A 21,436-nucleotide genomic window follows, 5' to 3' on the forward strand; every position below is an offset into this window, starting at 1 on the left:
GCTTATTCTTGATCCCGTATGTACCACTTCCAACTTTCTGTTGAAAGTACAATATGATTTCTTCTGGGCCTTTTTAACCCTAAGTCTTGGTGGATCTGAAAGAAATCAGCTCAGGGTCAGCTTTTCCATCTGATGGTAATTTGATGTCCCATCGGAACAGTAGAATTTGCTGCTGGAGATAACACGACTGTGTTCCAAAACTGATGCTGTCTGGATTGTGGTTCTTGCCTTAGGGCTTTCCATCAACCTAATGGGATCTTCTTTACTTTTGATATTTCCAATACTATGGGATCTATCAGGTCATATAGCCTGGGAGGCAGGGCTGTCCACACTGCTACCTGAATGTACTGTAAAACCCCTTTACTACTGGGCCCCCCTCAAAGCTGGCAGCATTTCATGTCACACAGAATGAGTCATATTATTCTCCGTTGTGGCATATGCTGTCTCTGTGATCTGAAGAGGCCTTTTAGGCACTGGTCTTCCTTCTTCATGGTGGGAAGTGCAAGTGCAAGAAGCAGCAATGTGTCTTGTACTTAAGGGGATGTTTGCTATCTTGGCATGTGCTAGGGTACTGGACACTAAAATTTTGCTGTCTTGGGCCCTTAAAACTTAAGTTTCTCTGCCTCCTGGAGTTTATGTGTTTTACCAAGGCCTTCCACAAATAGTTACTTTTTGTTCATCTTGTCCAATGAGCATGATGTTATCAATATAGTGGACAAATGTGAATTCTGCAGGATGTCCAGCCAGTTTATGTCTCTCCAGAGTATGACAGAGGGAATAACATGAGAATGTTAATGTATGGCCCATGCAGGAGCTACCTTAGATGCACAGTTTTGTCTATCCCTCCAAAGCTTTACCAGGGTGTTAAAATCTGTCGTTGGTAGAGTGTTTCTTAACTGGTAAAGTTTTGCTCTGCATCTTTGGTCATACACCCTCATAAGCCAGTGACACACATAATCTCTCAGCTCTTCCTCTGGATTCTACTGTTGCTTGGAATATAGTCCCTTTCCTTTCTTAACAAGGCTGAGTACATCTGTGGTCTGGTTTTGGTGTTACTTAAGGCTATGTTAGGGGCCTAGGTACCAGGAGAAAAAGTGGGGGGAAAATCCTGGGGGAGTTCATGTCTTACTGAGGAAAAGCCTCTGCATTGTCCTAAAAAAAAAAAAAAAATGGAGGAATGTGTCATTAAGGAATCTGAGGACTCATGATTTGGGACATCATCGACCCCAACTCTTGTGTCAGGGTCCCATTTCCAACCAGGGCTCTGGCCTTGGCATAGAAAATATGCACTGTTTAAGAGTTTAACCTTCTTTGGAACTCTGCTACTCTTAACATGAAGTCCTAGTCTTGGTCCTCAGCATTCCCTGTCTTCCTACTGCAGAACTGAGAGCCTCTTTCAACGCTACCAAAAAGGCTTCTAGAGCTTTCACACTTAGCTTTTAACTGTCAATTATCTTGTCCTTATTTATTTACTTATTTATTCTGGAGCATCAGTGGAGCTTTGCAATTGTCACTTCTATTAGCATAGATTTTCACATCCACATATGGAAGAACTTGCAGTGGAGTGATAGATGCAAAAATATCATTTTGGGTCTGATGGGTTCAGACAATAAGAGTTTTTAATGGAATGTCTCAGAGTTTGAAAAGAAACCAGAAAACAGACTATTTTTAGTAGTTTGGGTACAAGTGAGCAATAAAGACCAAATGGAGGTCTTAGCATTACATGAAAGCAGTGGTTCTCAACTGGGAGCAAATTTGCCCCCTGGGGATGTTTGGCAATGTCTGGAAACATTTTTGATTGTAAAGACTAGGGAGGAGCCTGTACTATTGGTATCTACCGGATAGAGGCCAGGGGTGCTGCTAAACATCCTACAAATACACAAGATAGCACCCCCCCCAACCCACCCATGAAAAAGTAGTCTGCTTTCCAAATGTCAATAATGACAGCTGAGAAACCCTGACTTAAAAGTTCGTACATCCCTAAAAGAGGAACTCCCCAGTTTCTCAAATGTGTTTGGACTCATGAGCCTGTCTTGACCCAGGACCTGATGTTTGGGAAACTTGTTTCATAGCGTATGTTTCTCTAATTCCCGTTAATTTTATATAGTGCTTTACAATGTTCATAAGGCAGGAGATTACTTTATTTGAAGGTGATCCCTCTTACTCGCTTAAAAACAGAAATGCTCAGTTTGAATATAAAGTCCCGATTTTCCTCAAGACTTTGCTCATAAACCTCCTTATCTTTTGCAATTCCCAATCCAAATTTTCCCTGAAATTGGGATGAGATAAAGGGAGGCCAAGACCTCAAACTCATTACTAGAGATATTGTGTCCCATGGGACTGAAAAAATATGAAGTCCTGAGCCTCGGATGACCCTTCTAAGGAAACATTAAATTCTGCTGCTCTTCTTAGGGTCTGTACCAGTCTGACCTATTGGTTTTGACATTACTGCTGCCACCCTGCCTCTGCACAGGGCCAACAGGTAACGCGTCCTGGCAGATAAAGCTGGGCAGCCCTCGGTCCCCAAGCAGAACGTAACTCCCCGCGAACAGCGCTTGTTCGAAGGTGGGCGGAGCGCGGGGGAATTGGGGGCCACACGCCTCCCCTGCGTACTAGACGCGCAAAGTGGCCGCCTAGCCAAGTCCAGGTTGGAGGGGGCGGTCCCGGCGGCGGGCGCAGGCGCTGGCTGGCACACACTCCGGCCCCACCGCCCGGTTCTCTGCCGCGGTCCGCCCTCTGCGGGGCGGGGGAGGGCGCGCGAGTGGCGGCCGCCAGGGCCCGCCCCTTCGCCTTCCCGAGCAGGAGGGCGGCGCGGGGAGGCGGGGCCGCGGCGGCAGGCCCTGTTTGCGCCTTGCTGGCCTCGGAGCTGGCAGACGCTGGGGGGAACATGGCGGCTGCGGAGCTGGCTGTCCCGGCGCTCCCCAACAGCGGCGGCGCGGGGGCGCCGTCGGGCACGGTCCCAGTGCTCTTCTGCTTCTCGGTCTTCGCGCGGCCCTCGTCCGTGCCGCACGGCGCGGGCTACGAGCTGCTCATCCAGAAGTTCCTCAGCCTGTACGGCGACCAGATCGACATGCACCGCAAATTCGTGGTGCAGCTCTTCGCCGAGGAGTGGGGCCAGTACGTGGACCTGCCCAAGGGCTTCGCGGTGAGCGAGCGCTGCAAGGTCCGCCTCGTGCCGCTTCAGATCCAGGTGGGTCCCGCGGGAGGGCCGCGCGCCCTGCCGCTGTTGCCGGTCCCCGCGCGTCTCTGTCCCCGCCCCCGCCGCGCTCCTCAGGTGCCCCGCGCCGCCCTGGCGCCGGGCCCTGCGCGCCTGGCTGGCTGGGGAGGGCTGCGCCGCGAGCTCAGTCCTCGGGGACGGCTCAGAGAATGGGCCAGTCCGAAGGTGACGGTCACCAGCTGTCCTCGCCCGAAGCGGGGGCGTGGGCCTCCCATCGCGTCTGGGCACGCGAGAACGCCCCCACGTGTGTGGTCCTCGACCGGCCGCATCCGCTTTGTGTGCGAGGAGCAAGTCCAGCCGCCTGCGTAACCGAAGGGCTGTGCGGTACTCGCTGGGTTTTCTGTGGGAGTGCTGCCGAATGGGGGTGAAGAGTTGATGGGGGTAATTGGCCTTAGGGTTTGTTACCCGGAGTTGTGCTTACCACTTGCGGAAACACAAACTTTAGGAGTCAGGCCTTTCCCCGCTCCTCTCTCCAGTTTGTAGTTCCTGGAGCTTAAGCCTCCGTTAACCTTAAGTGAAATAACCATTTGCGTAGCCTCATCCTGGTAACCGGTTACTGGATCTCTTGATTATATATGCGTCGCCTACGTTCAAAAAGTCATTTGACGCCAGGACTGTAATACCTTGTTAATTCCCCAACTTTCCCTCCACCAGGATTTCCCGATGGTGCTGCGAGAAAGTTATTGCGCCTGAGGATTATTTTATAGCTTTTAAATATATATATATATATGTATATACATATATATATATGTATATATATATATATATTTTTTTTTTTTTTTTAATCATGCACTAATAACTATGTGGGCCTGTCTCTTGTTCTTTTTACGCTCAGAGGATTCACTGGAGGATTTTTATTTTTGGAAAGAGAGAACGAAAGATATATTTTAGGTGCTACACTATCAACAATTTCTTTTGTTGTTGAGAAACTGATAAGCCATTTTTTTGGAAGACCAAATTGAAATGTGGGAATCAGGCTTAGAAGGCGTTTTAATATTCAAGTGTCATATTCTCTCTCTTTTTTTTTAACTTGTCATATTCTTAAGATTATTCTCTAGATTTTTCTTCCGCCCAGCTGTAGTCAGTAGCTGCAGAATTGGTTTTGTTTCTTATCACCACAGCACCCATGCCAGCCCCAGCACCCCTGCAAGAAGCTTCCAAAGCAGATACTTTTACCTGGATAAATTTCCTGTGTTCAAAGGACAAAGGCTGTGAGGTTCCACCGTTTAGCCCTGTGGGGATTCTAAAGTGATGATCTCTGATACCCCAGAATTTGCCCTGTTGTCCATACAGAGAATTGTGAAAATGGTGGTTGGAAGGTGTTTACTACAACTCCCCCCACCCCCGCCCCCCATTTTTATGTCTTCAAGAGTTTTCGTGGTTGACACCTTTCTGCAGTCTTCCTTGTTCTTGTATTTAGGTTATTGTTGCCAAAATACCCAAGAAGTTGGATGCACCTTTGACAAATCCATTAATAAAGGCCAGAATCCAAGTTCTAACTGAGGAGGTCTGCAGCTGACCTGAAGATGCAGACTTCTTTGTGATGCATTTTCTGTAGTGGTTGGGAGGGAGGGTGGGCTAAGCCAAACTAGTGACCCCTCCCCCACTCCACATCTCTAAGTCTATTCCCCTTCCCCACAAGATAAGACTTATTTATTTTGAAAAATTCAAGGCCCATGTCTGCCAACTGATTTTTAATGAAACGTGCTGGAAATTAGTAATGTATATGTGTATATCTGAAATGTCCTGTACATTCTCAAAAGCCATTTTATAATTCAGGTAACTTGTGGCTTTTGAAATATTTTGCTTGGTATAGGAGATAACATTTTTTTGGTGGTGATGTTTAAAATAATAATTATAATAACACAACTCTGTTCAATTTTTTAAAGATATTATTTATATCTCATTAAATAGCCCAAGAATTCTTAAAAGTCTGTTACATAATACCTTAAATATTTTAAAGTTTTTAACAGTATTTTTCTTTATGCTGTCTCCTTTTAGTAATAATACGTTGACTTCTTCGGCCCGTTGCCTCCTCCAGCTATAAAATAAATGTGGAAGGCTACATACATTCTATATATACCCATAAAGCTATTCTGATACCTATTTATATGTATATGAGTATAGGTCTCTAATATAGACATATGTGTACTTAGTGTGTATATACTTAGAAGTGAAAGGGAAGATAGTTCTTTCCATGAACAATTTATTACATGTTTTTGGAACCTAGCTGTGTAATCCTACAGACATGGATATTTATATAGCTAAATGAGACCATAGGGTTCATCACACAAACATTTGAGTGGCAGCTTTAAGTGCCTGGCGCCGTGAATTCAAACATGGATAAGACCCCATTCTTGTTCCTCACCTGATAACCTCTCATTTTGCAAAATAGCAGAAAATGGAAGAAATTGCCCAAGGTTCTCTGATAATGGTGTAGCCATCAAAGCTTGTGAAGGCCCTCCCTGGTAGCTGACCATAGCATTCATCTTCTCTTCTCATGCTTAATGAAAATATCAGGCAGAATAGAGAACAGGCCACAAACTTGAGTTTGTAATGTCATTTGTTTTGCTGGTGTTCATTGTTCTTTGAAATCAGTGCCTGTCACTTAAGAAGACTCAGGATGGCCCTTCAGTGAGGCCATGCTCCTGGGGCCTGATGGTCCCTTTCTCCCAGCAGCAGGGACAGAGAGCACAAGTTTGGCCATATGTAGTCCTCTGCTTAAATAATGTAACTTGTTATTTGCTTGAACTGGACCTTAGAGCCTCTAGGGCCCTGGCTCACATACTTATATTCTAGAATATATTCTTAATTTACATAGGGGAGTGGCTTTGCTTTCACTCTTGTTCTGACTGCTGCTGCCATGACCTTGTAACACTGAGTGGTTGCCTGTGCCATATTGTGTGCACCTGTAGTGGGTTAGTGGTTCTGTGGGGACTGATCTTTGAGACCCCCATTGTGAATATTGGACTTCTGAGTGTCTTCTTGTCTGAAATGATCTCACAGGGACCGAGTGTCTGCTGACAGCTCAGGTAGCTGAAGACAGCTCATGTTTCAAGCATGGTTTATGTGTTTTCTGCTTGGTCAGAATGCTTGAAGTCCGAGGCATTTTGAGACACAAAGGAAGAAATGTAAATGAGAGGATTGAACAGTGGGAATTTAGGTCATTTTTATAACTTTCAAGTTTTAATTTTTCCTAAGGTATTTTCCAAGTTTTTACTAATGGAAACATTCAACCCTGGAGACTCCTGTACATTTGATATCCTACCACCTCCAATGTATTTTCCAGCTTGTCACCATGGAAGGCAGAGCCCAAACAGAAGAGAGGAAGAAGTGGACATGACGAGGAGGATGCCAGTGAGGCCATTTTCCCTTTGTATTTAGGAGGGAAAGGTCTGGCAGCTTTGTGTGGGTGGGAGATAAGGGCTTCCCTGGGAAGGTTATTTTGACCTTTCCTGAGTTGGTTAATTGGGAAGATATTTGGCTCCAGAGCACCTTCACTTTCGTAGAGGTTTATTACTACTATTAATATTCTATTATTATTTTTAACAGAGGGCATGGCATTTATTAGCCAGAAGAGACCCCAGAGTTCATGGTGGGAAGGGAGAGAAGACCTGGTTTGGGAAGATGAAGGAAAGGAATCTGTTTTCCCTTGGGCTTGCTAGTTTGAAGGTGGTGATTTTTGATTATGAAACCTTTACTGTGGGAGCATGTAGGAGGAGCAGATAGATAGTAATGCTCAGAAACAGAATAGAGAAGCAGGCAGGACAGATCTCTGGGAGGTGAATAGTGTCAGGGCACTGAGAGGAAACAGCTGGAATGCGAGGGATGTGGTTTGTCTCTCCCCCATTGGTTTGATGGGAGAGAGAGAGAGAGATAGAATGTGTTGTGTGTGTCACTTTAAAAAAAAATTTAACATTTTGTATTACTGCCCCAAGCATTGCATACTTTTTTCCCCTTAGTGGAGGCTACCTGTAAACAAGCAGTGTTTGAGAGTAGGGACTATGAATTTATTGTTTGATTATATGAAGCCCATTTAATACTTGAAGTAGCCCTCTGAGGTAGATACTGTTTTGTTGCCTTGTTATAGATTAAGACACTGCTGTTTGAAAATGTAAATGATTTGTCTGATTTCATGTAATTGAATTTAGGGAAATTGAGATTTGGTCTCAGATTCTATTGCCCACAGCTCTGCTACCCCGGGGGAGCAAGGCCTTGCTGTAGCTGTGGTAATCACATTTCCTTGCAAACATTTCTGAGTGGAAATTCTGATACCCAACCGTCCCTTCTGGACTCTCTCCCAAGTATATCATGCCTATCTTGTGACTCTCATAGACTGCCTCGGTTTTGAACACATCCCATTTACAATTCCAAACTTTAATAATTCCTAAAGACACACAGTAGTAGTTCTCACTAGAAGGCTGTTAAAACAAAGTACCACACACTGAGTGGCTTATACAACAGAAGCCTACTTCCGCGCATTCTGGAGGCTAACATTCAGGGTCGACTCCTAAGGACTGTGAGGGAGAATGTGTTCCATGCTTCTTTCCTGGGCTCTTGGTTTTCTGGCCATCTTTGGCATTGCTTGATGTATAGACCCATCACCTTCATCACTGCCTTCATGTTCCCAAGGCCTTCTCTGTCCAGATTGCCTCTTTTTATAAGGATGCTAGTCATGTTGGTGTCGGCCCTCACCCTGCTCCAGTGTGACCTCATCTTGACTAATTATTTTTCAATGATTCTATTTCCAAATAAGGTCACTTTCTAAGGTCCTGGAGGTTAGGAATTCAACATATGAATTTTGGGGGACACAATTCAACATAAAACACTCAACGTGAATTGGTTTTGTGGAAACACAGAACTGGGGCATAGAGAGAGCATCACTGAGCAAGGCCAGCCTCCGTGTATGTGCCTGTCCTGAGTAACCAGGGGCACTTAACCGAGGAAGGACAGGTTCCTTGCAGATGGACAGCTGCTGTTAGAAAATGGTCAGAACACAGGTGGTAATGAAGAGGGGGATATACTGTCGTGATAATATAATAATGTAATAATGGGACTTGGGGATGAAAAGTCTTTTAACTGTTAAATCTGGTCAGATTCCAGCTGTGACACTTCTTAAGAAAATGGACAAAAATTTATACTTGCAATTGATCTCTGAAGGGTGCTACAGGTTCTGACCGGTTTTTTGTATTTGAATATGTTTATTGAGATATGTGTTATCTATGTGTATGCATGTATAGAGATGTTTGCAGATATATAGATAAATGAAGGTGTGTATGTTCGCACACACACATTTTTATATGTGATTTTTTTCATGGTTCTTGAATATGCAATGATTTGTAATTGCTGTGTTTTAACTTGTGACAGCATTTGACCCAGTGTACTTTTAATTTGCTATCTTGCAGTTGCAGTGTATGTCTGAGCAGCATTTTTAGTTATCTACAAGGTTTTGCTTTAAGAGAAATTCATGAGTCAAGTTAAGAAGTCTGGGTTTTAGAGTCAGTGTGTAATTGAATAACAACTTATTGAATTCATGTGAATTTGGGGGATGGATTGGTGGGACATGGTTAGAGTTTCTCAGGGAAGTTTTGTTTTGCTTTTTCTCCTTTTTATTGTAGCCTCAAAGCCGTCTTTCTGGCTTATCAAAAGTAGCAATTTTTTTTTCCCAACTACCATAGCGTAGGGATACCTCTTTGTTGTTGTTGTTGTTTTGTTGTTGTTGTTTTTAAATAAGCTTTTAGTTTTAGCACAGTGTTAGAGCATAGTTGCAGAGAAAGCCTGGAGAGTTCCTGGATACTTGTACCTAGTATTCCCCCCTGACTCTCGTCTTACATTGCTGGGCACAATGCTTGTCACAGCCAAGGAACCAGCACTGGTACATTCGAATCTCTTGAGTTCTGCACTTTATTCACATTTCACTAGTTTTTCCCGAATGCCATTTTTCTCTTCCATAGTCCATTCCTGGATACTAATTATGTTTCATTGTCATGTCTCCCTAGGCTCCTTTGGGTTTTCAGACTTGTTTTGTCTGTATTGTATAGTTTTTGATGACATTGACAGTTTTGCAGAGTACTGGTCAGATATTTTGGTAGAATGTATCTCAGTTTGGTTTATCTGATGTTTTTCACACACTTCAAATGGGGCTGTGGGATTTTGAGAGGCAGATGGTGAAGGTAGTTCTTATCACGTTCTTTCAAGTCTATATACTAGCAATGTGGCAAGACTGATTCTCTCAGTTTTGATCACCTGGCTGAGGCAGTGTCTGCAGATTTTTTCCATTGTAAATAGTCACCCTGTTGCCTCCTCTATATTCTACTTTGAGGAAGCAAGTCATTTCATGCAGTCCACATCCAAGAGGGATATTAGGAGTTAAACTCTGACTTACTGAGAGGAGGCTGTCTGGGCATTTTTGATTCACTAAATTATAGCCAGTCATCTCTGCACAAGAACATGCCTTGTCACATTATCTCTGTCGTTTCTCTGTTTGCTGAAGGTTAATAGATGAGTTCCTATACTAGAAGGGTTTTTCAAGGTGGTGAGGATTTTGTGGCTGCATTTTTTGACATCCTCAGTCTGTGTCCACTATGACATATATCTGATGTGGCCCCCTGCCCAGAATAGAAGACCTCACAGCTGAAAGGAGGTAGGAATAGAAACACCAGGAGACCACAACTCTGAATATTTAGGGTTTCTGGATAGGTAAGGCTTTATTCCTTTATGTATCCCAATACATTTGGCCATTTTAATATCATAGCCCTGAAGTATTATATAATTTAACATTTTCTTAGTTGAGTGTGCTAAAATGATGTCCCAATTTATGTTATTATAAAAATACTCTTCCACTAGAAGTCTAGATGTGGAACTAGTTGAGTTTTGATCTGCTTTTAGTGTACTTTGAATTTTTTTTCTGTCACCTATCATTTCTTGCTGATACCAGTTTGCCTGTCTCTAGCCGCTTACTTTCCGATTTGCTGTTCATAACCTTCTGTGAGTTTAGGGCCAGGAGGACTAAACTTTTTGGGAATGTGTACAGAGTTCGTCCATTATCTGAGGTGAGATCTGCGAGCTAGAGATAGAGCGGCCACGAGCTCTGAGTATGATAGTGTTTGGCCATCTGGCACACTTAGTTTGGTTTATTTTGCTTGCTTGCTTCTTTCGCTGCCGTGGAATGACGAGAATGACTGAGTTGCATTGCTGTAATTTGAAACAGACCAGTTGCAGGTAAACTGCATTCTGTCCTGTGCCCTAAACACTTTGTGGGTGTCTAGGGATCCACTTAGACTTTGAGCCCTTTGATCCAAAATTTAATTTTTACAGAGAATTTAAAATATGTATTCATAAATAGTGATTGGTTTCAAAAATTGTGTCCTGGGTACTTATATATCTATGTCACGCTCCCTGCTTTGGAAAATGATACTTGCATTAAAAATTTAAGGGAGCGAACAGTTAAAGATAGAATATGTAATTTAGGATGCTTGAATATTTATTTTGATCATCCTTTATTGGCAAAGTAGGGAAACCTTTTACATAGTGTTAGCATTACAGACAGCACTCCCATTCTGCCGGGAATTTGGTCTGTAGAGGGAAATGGGTGAGAGTTCCTCAGACCAGCGCACAGATAAGGAAGTACAGACTCACTGGCAGGACAAGAGATTCCTTTTAATGATGCACCTACTTCCTGTAGTAACTGTTTCCTGGGAGTGTGTAGGGCCAGGCTGGTGGGGAAGCCACCATCATGTAATTGGGACACAGGGTTTTCTCTGGAAAATTATTAACAGACATCATCCATGGGTGGTTTTTGGGCAAAATGGGAAAATTGAGGGGAGATCTAAGGGCTGGCTAGTAAGAGGAGGGGCATGGGTTCATTCAGGACCAGACTGCTTCCTCTGCAGTGCTTTCTGAAATTTGAGAAGGCAGGAAGAACAGCATCGTGGACCTTGAAGAATGCATGAGTGACATGAAATTCTTAACATTGATCAGCGGCTTTCCACTTTTTTGTAGACTCCTCCTGGGCCCACGTTGTTACTGTAGACCAACTATGGCAATTAACGTCAAGCTGGGTAATCTAATACCTGTTTTTAACCTTAATTCATTAATTTCCTGATGATGATGAATTTGTTGATGAATGCAGGTGTCCAATTTATGTCTGTCCATTGAACAGTGGTGATGTGCTTGGCATTATTTCATTGCATTTCTTTTTTTTAACTCTGAGAAGTTATTCCTGAGAACAGCATCTTAATATTTCTGTCTTGATGACAGCAGCAGTTCTGAATTTGTTCTGATTTTTTAGTTTTATGTTCCATAGTCTCTGCTACAGTTTATTTTCAGGGTTACTTTTTGTACTTAGAAGCAATGCCATCATCAAACTTAAGTTGTTTACCATCATAACATTTTTTTTTTCTAACAGTAAAAGCAATGTGTACTTTTAAATAACGTTTGGGAAGTGTTTTTAAATAGCATTTGGAGAAGGTAAGAAAGGTATAAAGAAAAAAATATGACTGACACCCATAACTGTGTAACTACTTGTTAATATTTACATGTATTTGCTTCTACATTCTATTTATATTTTTACATGATTGAAATACTGCTGAACTTCAGTGCTCTCTTTTTGTTTATTTATTTGTTTTTAAAAGATTTTATTCATTTATTTGACACAGAGAGAGAGACAGAGAGAGAGGGAACACAAGCATCTGGAGAGGGAGAGAAAGAAGCAGGCTTCCCGCCAAACAAGGAGCCCAATGTGGGGCTCAATCCTAGGACCCTGGGATCATGACATGAACCAAAGTCAGACACTTAACAACTGAGCACCCAGGCGTCCCTGTGCTCTCTTTTTAAAATTAATATTAGATCATGAGCATTTCTTCATAGATGGTTCAAATATTTTTTAAAAACTTATTTGCATATATTATTTTAGTTCTCTAAAAACTTTTTTCTCATGGGAGTGTGTTAAACTTTGTGAAATCTTTTCTGTATTGTTGGTTCTTGGTTTTTTTCTGATTTTCATTATTAAAAACAATTCAGTCAACATCTTTGTGGATAATTTTTTTTTTCAATAATTCAGATCACTTCCTTTGGATAATAGTTGTAGAAATTGACTTACTAGGTCAAACAGTAGGAACACTTTTCTCCTTTATTGACCTCCACTGAAAATAAATGTCGTTGTATAACGAGTGCTAAATCATTCTTTTTTCTTCTTTCCTCAGCTCACCACCCTGGGAAATCTTACACCTTCAAGCACTGTGTTTTTCTGCTGTGATATGCAGGAGCGATTTAGACCAGCCATCAAATATTTTGGGGATATTATTAGCGTGGGACAAAGATTGGTATGTTTGCTTGTTTATTTTTCCAACTCCCTGAAGCATGGTATACATTTATATAGTTACAAAATACATAAATTGCTAATTATCCTTGTTTTCTTTTTGTTTTTTCTAGTTACAAGGGGCCCGAATGTTAGGAATTCCAGTTATTGTAACAGAACAGTACCCTAAAGGTCTTGGAAGCACCGTTCAAGAAATTGACCTAACAGGTGTAAAACTGGTCCTTCCAAAGACCAGGTTTTCAATGGTAATACCAGAAGTAGAAGCAGCATTAGCCGAGATTCCTGGAGTCAGGAGTGTTGTATTATTTGGAGTAGAAGTAAGTGCGTTTTGTTATGTTTGGGGTACAATGTCATTTGTAGAAAAACTGCAGTGCAATTTTATGTGTAGGCTAGGTGGTAGGTGATAGTAATGATGAGAAACATCCACCACCCTTCAATGAGTGTTGACTCTTTGCATGGCAGTGATCTGTAACTCTTCAGTCATTCAACACTCCCAGTGACTTTCTGAGTCAATGAAGTATTTTGGGTCTCCCCCTATTACAGATGAGGAAACTAAAACACTCATGCTGTGCAGCTTGCTTGGAGCAGATAGCTGGTTAAGGGATGCATATCACAGCAGAAAAACACAGTGCCCCAAAAGTAGTAGTTAAAACAGAGGCACAAGAATCGATCAGCCTACATTCAGAGGCATTATTTTTATTTATGTGTTATAGGATTTCACCTTGGTCATATTTTTGCTCTAGAAAAACCTCAGAAGTCATGTAGTTCCTTGTCCTTCCCACTTGAATCACTTACATACCTTTTTGAAGGAAAAAAATACCCAAGATTCTTTATGTGGATTAAAATGATTTTTTGTTTGATCTGGTTTTTTGGCATTTGTATATACAGAATATATGTATTTATTCATAGCATTTAAACAGTTATTGAATTAAATTTTAAAATTATGGAAAAAAATGATAAATACAGTGAAATCCAAATAGTATAAATTTAATATACCTATGATAGTAGGTTTTATACTGTAGGTTTTAAGAGTACAAGGATGCAGCCTTAGTTTTAGGTGTGCATTAAATATTTTTGTATTTTGACTTTAATAATGATAATACAGAGGAAGCCTATTGATATAAATATGTCATGCCAAATACTTTTGCTGACTTGGGCACTATTTTTTTGCTCATTCGTCATTATTATACTTCATGCCTAATCAAAATCATCTTTGAACAGTCCTCCAGTGCGAATTTTAATGGCATGCCAGTTGATAATTCTCCAAAGTTCACTCGTCACGTGCACATAAGTTTGGCATCCTGGTATTATTGAAATGTGCTTTCATTGCTTATATAACAGAGCTCTTTTTCGGGCATGGTTTTGCTCTGTATTGTCTGCTAATGAATTGTTACAAGTTAGTACCTACAAAGACGGGATCTGTATGATACGTCTGCTTGTGCTGTATACTGGATATTTTTTGCCTTTGTCACTTGTTATTTTTAACTTGGCCTACCTTTACTACTGGGTACCTCGTACCAACTTAGTTTTTCTACTTGTTTCTCCGTGTACAGTACTGCTGACTCATTCTTTGTGTTGGGCACTCAGAGTGAGTTCAGAAATAAACCCAACCACGAGCAGCATCAAAACGGAGTGGTAGTAGTCAGCCTTAGGAAGGTCATCCAGATGACAGATGAAAATCCTTTTGAAAAAATTGTCACGGAGCTCCAAGTATATGCTCAAGGATCCTAGTGTGAGGAAGCTTGATGGAATCCAGTTTCTGAGTTTACAGTGAGGAAACCAAAGACTAAAGCCTGAGATGTTTATTTTCAAGATGACCTAGCAAGTTAGAGGCAAAGCCAGATGGAGGGCAAGGTCATGAGAACTGTAGTGCTTTTTTCTGCTTTATCATGTTGTCACATGTTTGTAAAATGTGTGCCCGCATTATTACGGAGGATTTTTAATGTCCCTCCTAGACTCATGTGTGCATCCAGCAGACAGCTCTGGAACTAGTGGGCCGAGGTATTGAGGTTCATATTGTTGCTGATGCCACCTCATCGAGAAGCATGATGGACCGGATGTTTGCTCTTGAGGTAATTGTCCTGCTTGAAAATAAGTAATTTACCAATTTTTCCCGATTAATTTGAAGAATCATGAATACTTCATAGCAATGAAAAATTGGCATCTTCAATTTGCGTGTCTTTTGACAACTTCAGATTCACTGACTTCCGGAGTCTTGGTGGTGTGCTGACCGACCTTTGAGGTCTTGCCACTAAATCTTGTTTTATAGCTTCCATCTCCTCAGATCTAGATTTCTAGTGATACCAGAAGCTCTCATACATCTTTTCTCATGACTTTGCTATGGTTTGATGTATGAACTTGTAAGAAGCCTTCTAGTAAGCTTAATCTGCATCACTGAGAGATTTGCAAATCAGAAACAGCCCACCTAGTTTAACTAACAGAGGCTGAACCAGGCTTAGGCTGGCCATGCCCAACCCTAGGGGCATGGCCAGCCTAAGCCTGGTTCAGCCTCTGTTGGGTTTCCTCCATCTTGAGTTTCTGGGCAATGGGAGGTGTATCACTGCTTCTGGACACCACTCACACATAGTATTTCTTGGCTGTCTGCCCCAGAAGATCAGGGTGGACCATAGTCAGGGAATCAGAGCTATTTTGTCAGTGTTGCTTAACAGTACTCTTTTGTAAGCATTTTCTCTTCCAAAACTGTTGAAAAGCAAACTACCATATAATCCTTTGAAACACTCACTCCATATTGTAGATTGTTCTCTCTCTTGCATTTAATTCTAGTTCTGTAATAATTTTAGAGTCATGTCCATGTGGATTGACTTGGCATATTCTTTAACTGATGATTTTTATTGAGAATGGGAAATACAGATTTTTTCGTCGTTGTTGAGATCCTCCAGTGTTCAGGCCCAAGCTGGCCTATGAACCACTTTCTGTGTTGGGTTGCAAAGTCATTGCTTCTGCCAGGAGTGTTCCCAGGGGTGTTGAGGTAGGGCAAATGAGAGAGTATAGGCAAGAAAGAAGAAAAGTCTGTGCAGAGGGCCGATGCAAAAGCAAGTGGGGAGGTGGCAGCAGCAGCTTCTTTAAGGCCCTGGTTGGCCATCCCTTCTCTAGGAAGGCTGAGGGCCAGAACTTGAAGTGTTTCCACGGAAGTGGAAAACTAAAAACATCCAAAAATAACAATCTTGCTTATAAAGAAATTGCAAGGACTTTTGTCCTCCACTCAAATAAGTTTTTGAGACATGTCTTTATTATGGCATTTATTACAGAAAATTATGATTTTTGGCACCTCTGTCTCCTCCTAACACTGGGGATACAAACATGGTGAACCTCTTTACCATCAGACACTCTTTGGGAAGTCGTCTCTTCTCAGTGATTAGGAGTCTGAACACTGGAGGGATATTACGGGTTTGAATGCAGGGCCTGGCGTTTTGTAAATGTGTGTCCAGGGACAGGTTATCTAGTACACGTGCCTCAGTTTTTTCTTTCTTTCTTTTTTTTTTTTAAGATTTTATTTGACAGAGAGAAGACAGTAAGAGAGGGAACACAAGTAGGGGGAGTGGGAGAGGAAGAAGCAGACTCCCTGCTGAGCAGGGAGCTCACTGAGGACTCTGGGATCATGACCTGAGCTGAAGGCAGACACTTAATGACTGAGCTACCCAGGAGCCCCACTGCCTCAGATTTCTTACCAGGGAAGCGGATATAGTAAAAAGCCACCCCACTGGGGGATTTGGTGTGGGTTAGTGAGGTAAGGTGTTGACAGCACTTAGTGTAGCGTCCGATGAAGTAAACACTCAAATATTAGCTGCTGCATTTATTTGTCTTGTGGTTATTATTTGTTGTTGTATCCATGCGGTTAGTCTTAACCCGAAATGTAGAAGCAGTAGGTCAGCTTCTCAGACCCAGCAGGAAGGAGGGAGTGTGGTTCTCTGGTGGCTTTGGGTGAGACAGAGCAACCATCATCACGTGGGTTCAAGCACAGAGGTTGCAAAGTGAAAAGAAAGAATCAGGTCAGATCGCGATGGGGGAGGCGTGCCACACTGCAGATTTTTCTCTTAGTCTTAATTTTTGGTGGAGGTGTTGTAGTTTGTACCTAGATTATTGGGAGAAGTGTTAGTTTTATTTCTTTTACTGTAGGACTTTGAAAGTTAAAGAGCAATCCGGCCAGCTCGCCTTCCCTGTTCCTTTAGAACACAGCTCCTCACAGGAATTCCTGAGACTATCCACATTGCCTGTTGAGATCATTATATTAAAAAGATTTATAGATACTGTTACTGAAACTTCGGGGCCTGGGTGTGTGGCATGTGCTGTCTTCAACAGAATATTTTGAGCATCAACCGTTTGTCAGGCATTGTTTCTTTCAACTAATAATTGTAGAGTAAATGCAGAATAAAATAGAATGAAACCCTCTCTGGAACTTGATACCCTTGGACTTATGGTGGGGGTGGGGGGGTTCATGTTGATTGGAAATTTACTGGGTTTAGCACCCCCCCTTTGCCCTCTCTGAAGGTCTCATGGCTTTGTGCCCTTGAATTTTGTGGTTTGTGGGTCAGAGTAACTTTTGCTTCGACCTTGCTGGACTTGTTTTGTAAGTGTAGGGGATGAACTTTGGAAGCCGATGGAGCCCTATACCTGTGTGCATTAAAGAGGTGTGGTTTGAAGTTTTTGCCTCATTTTCAGCCGGGAAAGAAAGAGAGTTTGGGAGAAGGACTGGAGGTGTCGTTATAGTGCCTGTGGGTGTGCCCAGACCTGCCTGTGTCTGCAGAAGCTCCGCTTTTCTCTCTGCTCAGGCACTCAGTTTGGGGTTGGCAGGCACCATGGGAAGGTCCAGGAGTCGGTTCTGAAAACTTTGCATGTTGCTGAGCCACGCCTTCTGCTTACGTAGGTTCTTTGCTTGATTTTTTTGCGGGGGAGGGGGGGCTTGATTTTTTTTTTTTTTTTTTTTTTTTTAAATCCAGTCAGCCTTGGCCATATCTCCGTCTTGAAGCCATGGTTGGCGTCAGTTGACTAAGATGTGTTTCTGTGCCTCGAGCATCCCAGCCCACCTCTGCCACGGTGACCTGACTCTCACCAGGGACTGTTGACTTGCCGTCAGTCCAGCAGATTGTGGTCAGCAGAGCCCTAGGGAAAGCTGGTGTTTTCAGGGGTTATCTGCTTTCTTCCGTAGACCTGGGAGCAGTTCTCTGTCCTTCTGCCTCATGGAGGAACTAGAAATTTGAGTGAGAACTGACTTCTTTGGCACTTCTGCATGCCTCAGGCGTGTTCACAGACTCTGCAAGTGTGTGATTAAGATTCAGAGTGGATCCTTGAGAGTCCCTTCATTAAACTGCGAGCCTTGAGGAAGGCCAGGCCGGGCTGCCAGCTGGTCAGGGCAGGAGCTGCTCTAGTCTTACAGTTGTCCCCTGCTCTTCTCTGGGAGGGAAGCACACAGTCCCGGAGATGTCTAAGGGTTTTGATAGGATAGTCAAAAGTGGACTAAAAGGAGGAGGACTTTAGTTTCCAGAAGTCTTCAAAAAACTCACTTTTGGGTATTTGTCCCCACCATACAGGGTACTAGCACACTTGGTTTTTTCTCCCTCTTTCCTATGTAATTCTGCTGTTTTTTCTTTCCTCAAGCCTGCTGGTCAGCTGCCCTGCATGCTTTTCCACACAGACTGCTGAGGTCCACACTGGCTTTCTGAGAAGTGGGCTGAGCTTCTCCCTTCTGCGTCCTTGGGGACAAAAAGGAGGGGTTTACTCTGCCAGTGGGAAGGTTAGGCCTGCACATCTGCAAGGCTTCACCTTGCTCCTGGAGGATGTCCTGGTTCTTGTTCTGACTCCTCCTTCATGAAGAGTCACTGACCTGGGTCTTTTCCCCTGACCTGCCTGGGAATTATGTCTCTGCCTCTCTCCTTGGTTCTTACAGCAGAGGGTTCGAGGGACAGCAGTTGGCCAGGTTTTTCCCTATGGTTTCTGATAATAGAGATGGCCAGAGAAGACAACTCTAACTCTAGAATTCTCTCTCATTCCCTTCTCTACCCCTCTCCTGCTTATTCTCAATTTTGTCTTCTTTGCCCTCCTCTCTCCCTTCTTCCCTCCTTGAGACTTCTGTCCTTGCTTCTTTATTATGATGTCACTGGGGCAGTTTGGCAACAACATTCTTTGATCTGTCAGCGAAACTTTAAATTTTATGCTCTTGTTTCATGATTCTGAAGTTTATGGTGGTGGCAGTGCTGGTGGGTCTGTTATCAGCCCAGGGGCACACTCTTTTTTTTTTTTTTTCCAAGATTTCATTTATTTATTTGTTAGAGACAGTGAGAGAGGGAATACAAGCAGGGGAGTGGAAGAGGGGGAAGCAGGCTTCCGGCGGAGCAGGGAGCCTGATGTGGGGCTTGATCCCAGGACTCCAGGATCATGACCTAAGCCAAAGGCAGACACTTAAAGACTGAACCACCCAGGTGCCACAGGGGCACATTCTTACAAATTGCATGAGGCTCTCCTACAACCAGTTCTTTCTGACTTATGGGAAGGACACACATTGCTGTATGTCATATGTTTGGAGACAGAAAAAAGAAATTAAAAGTCGGGGCGCCTGGGTGGCTCAGTGGGTTAAAGCCTCTGCCTTCGGCTCAGGTCAGGATCCCAGGGTCCTGGGATCGAGCCCCGCATCGGGCTCTCTGCTCAGCGGGGAGCCTGCTTCCTCCTTTCTCTCTCTGCCTGCCTCTCTGCCTACTTGTAATCTCTGTCTGTCAAATAAATAAATAAAATCTTAAAAAGAAAGAAAGAAAGAAAGAAATTAAAAGTCATTGTTTTACCCTCATAGTCTTGATGTCCTTTCTGTGACTGGCACATATAAGTCATAACATTAGCTACATATTTTCTTTTCCTTGTTTCTAGTCCACATTACTATTACTGAGAATAATTGTAATCAGTTTGTGGTGTGACTAGTTGGAAATCTGTCTCCATCACTTAAGTGGATGGTCTGGCTAAGGACCATCGCTTTAATAGAGGACACTAATTATTGTATCCCGCCATAGCTTTTGCTGTTTAATACAGTGTTCCTTGTTGTGCTCATTTCTTGATTTGCCTTTATTTTATTTTATTTTTTTTAAGCGTCTTGCTCGAACTGGGATCATAGTGACTACAAGTGAAGCTGTTCTGCTACAGCTGGTGGCAGATAAAGACCATCCAAAATTCAAGGAAATTCAGAATTTAATTAAGGCGAGTGCTCCAGAGTCAGGCCTGCTTTCCAAAGTATAAGGACATTTGAAGGTCTGGTATGCTGCTCACCATCAGGTGACAGGACTGTAAGCCTGGACAAGCTCTTGTCTCTACTAGAATTAAAATGTTAAAGTCAAAACTTGGCTCCTTTTTTGCTCCTCTTAGTCAAACATAACCACTTAGACCATTTGGGTACCAACATTTAGTTACAAATGTCAAAGGCTTCAGGTGCTGCCTACCTTCTTCTTCTTCTTCTTTTCTTTTTTGGGTTAATGTGCTTTTATTTATTAAAATAATTATAATGAAGGTGCCTGTTTTGTGTATATTGTGTCCACTGGTCATTATTTTTTTAATGTGAATACTCTTGTGACATTTTTTCAAATTGTGCACTGTAAATTAAAAAAATGTACCAATAATGGTTTGACTTTCATAGTATTATTAAGATGTCTGTTGTAGCCCAGACTCCATGCTTTTACTTTACAGATAGATTGAAATAGGATTATTAGGTGAGAATTTCAAACAGACCTATGGATCATGGTACCCCTTTCTTTCACAATGCAGTCAGGTTACTTGAGTAAGTAGCATTGATCTAACCAAACAAATATATATTGAATAATTATGTATCTTTCTTGATGATGCTAATTTTCTTATTCTAGTCACTATCACTCATTTTCTGTTAATGTTCTCTTTTTTTTTTTTTAGCTGTATCTTTTCCTTAAAATACTCATTGGGCCATTCTTTTAATTTTTTAAACAGAATGGTTTGCAATGTTACAAAATCAGGGGAGAACTGTTTTAGATTTCTTTACTTTGGCCGCATGTGTTTACTACAATGTTGAATATGTCTTCCGATATGCACCAGCTTTAGCGAAGAGTCACAGGTTGGATAAAATAGGGTTTTCAAACGTCCGTATTCTTGTTTGGTATTTTCTCTACCTACCCTCCAAATATTACAGTTAAGGCAAAGGCTTGAGTCATGATTTGGTAGTATTAATTTTGTAGTCATTGCTACCCTTCAATAAATTTATTTTCATTAAAAACTTATTAGAGGGTTTTAAAACTTTTTTTTTATATCATGTGAAATATGAAACACTGCTGTCTTTTATATTAAAGTAATTAAAGAAAATGTATTATTCGAATGAAATTATTTTGTCCTCCACAACATGGCTCTGTGAGTACTATGCCAGGAATTCTAATATTTTTTTCAAAGTGTAAAACTTTTGACATTCAATAATCTATCAACCAAAGGGAATTTTCAAAGGAAAATTCTTTGCAGGTGGGGCAAATGGATTTTCCTGAAGGGCCTTGTCATTATTTAAGAGCAGTAGAAATGCTGATTTCTTTTGTCACCGGTAACAAACTGCAGCCAGCAATCTTGTGGGTGTGGTTGAGTATTCTTTCCCCCTAGGCAATTTGGGTATCAAAAAAGAAATTTTAAATCAAAGTTTTGAAATAGTTTTGAAGAACTTCAAACCTACTGCTCCTCAAACTTTAATATGAATGTCATTCACCTGGGGCTCTCATTAAAACACTGAATCTGGTTTAGTAGCTGTGCAGGAGGGCCTGACATTTTGCATTTCTAAAAGGCTCTCTGCACCAGGGCTGCTCAGAATGGACCACATTTTGAGTAGCAAGCATATCAGAAAGAACACCTGTTTCCTTCCCCTGCATCCACACCCTTTGTTTCTCATGAAATACCAC

At 42.2% G+C, this 21,436-nt stretch overlaps 1 protein-coding gene across 1 annotated transcript; it reads left to right on the forward strand.

Moving 5' to 3' along the window:
* Window positions 1–2,830: 2,830 nt before the first annotated feature.
* Window positions 2,831–20,779, forward strand: ISOC1 (isochorismatase domain containing 1). Its single transcript, XM_032851973.1, has 5 exons — window positions 2,831–3,190; window positions 12,421–12,540; window positions 12,650–12,853; window positions 14,492–14,608; window positions 19,629–20,779. The coding sequence occupies exons 1-5, from the start codon at window positions 2,888–2,890 to the stop codon at window positions 19,773–19,775; spliced, it is 891 nt and encodes a 296-aa protein (XP_032707864.1). The 5' UTR covers window positions 2,831–2,887; the 3' UTR covers window positions 19,776–20,779.
* The last annotated feature ends 657 nt before the right edge of the window (window positions 20,780–21,436 follow it).

This window comes from Lontra canadensis, unplaced genomic scaffold, assembly GCF_010015895.1.
Source record: "Lontra canadensis isolate GAN:19392208 unplaced genomic scaffold, GSC_riverotter_1.0 scaffold5, whole genome shotgun sequence".
Lineage (NCBI taxonomy): Eukaryota > Metazoa > Chordata > Mammalia > Carnivora > Mustelidae > Lontra > Lontra canadensis.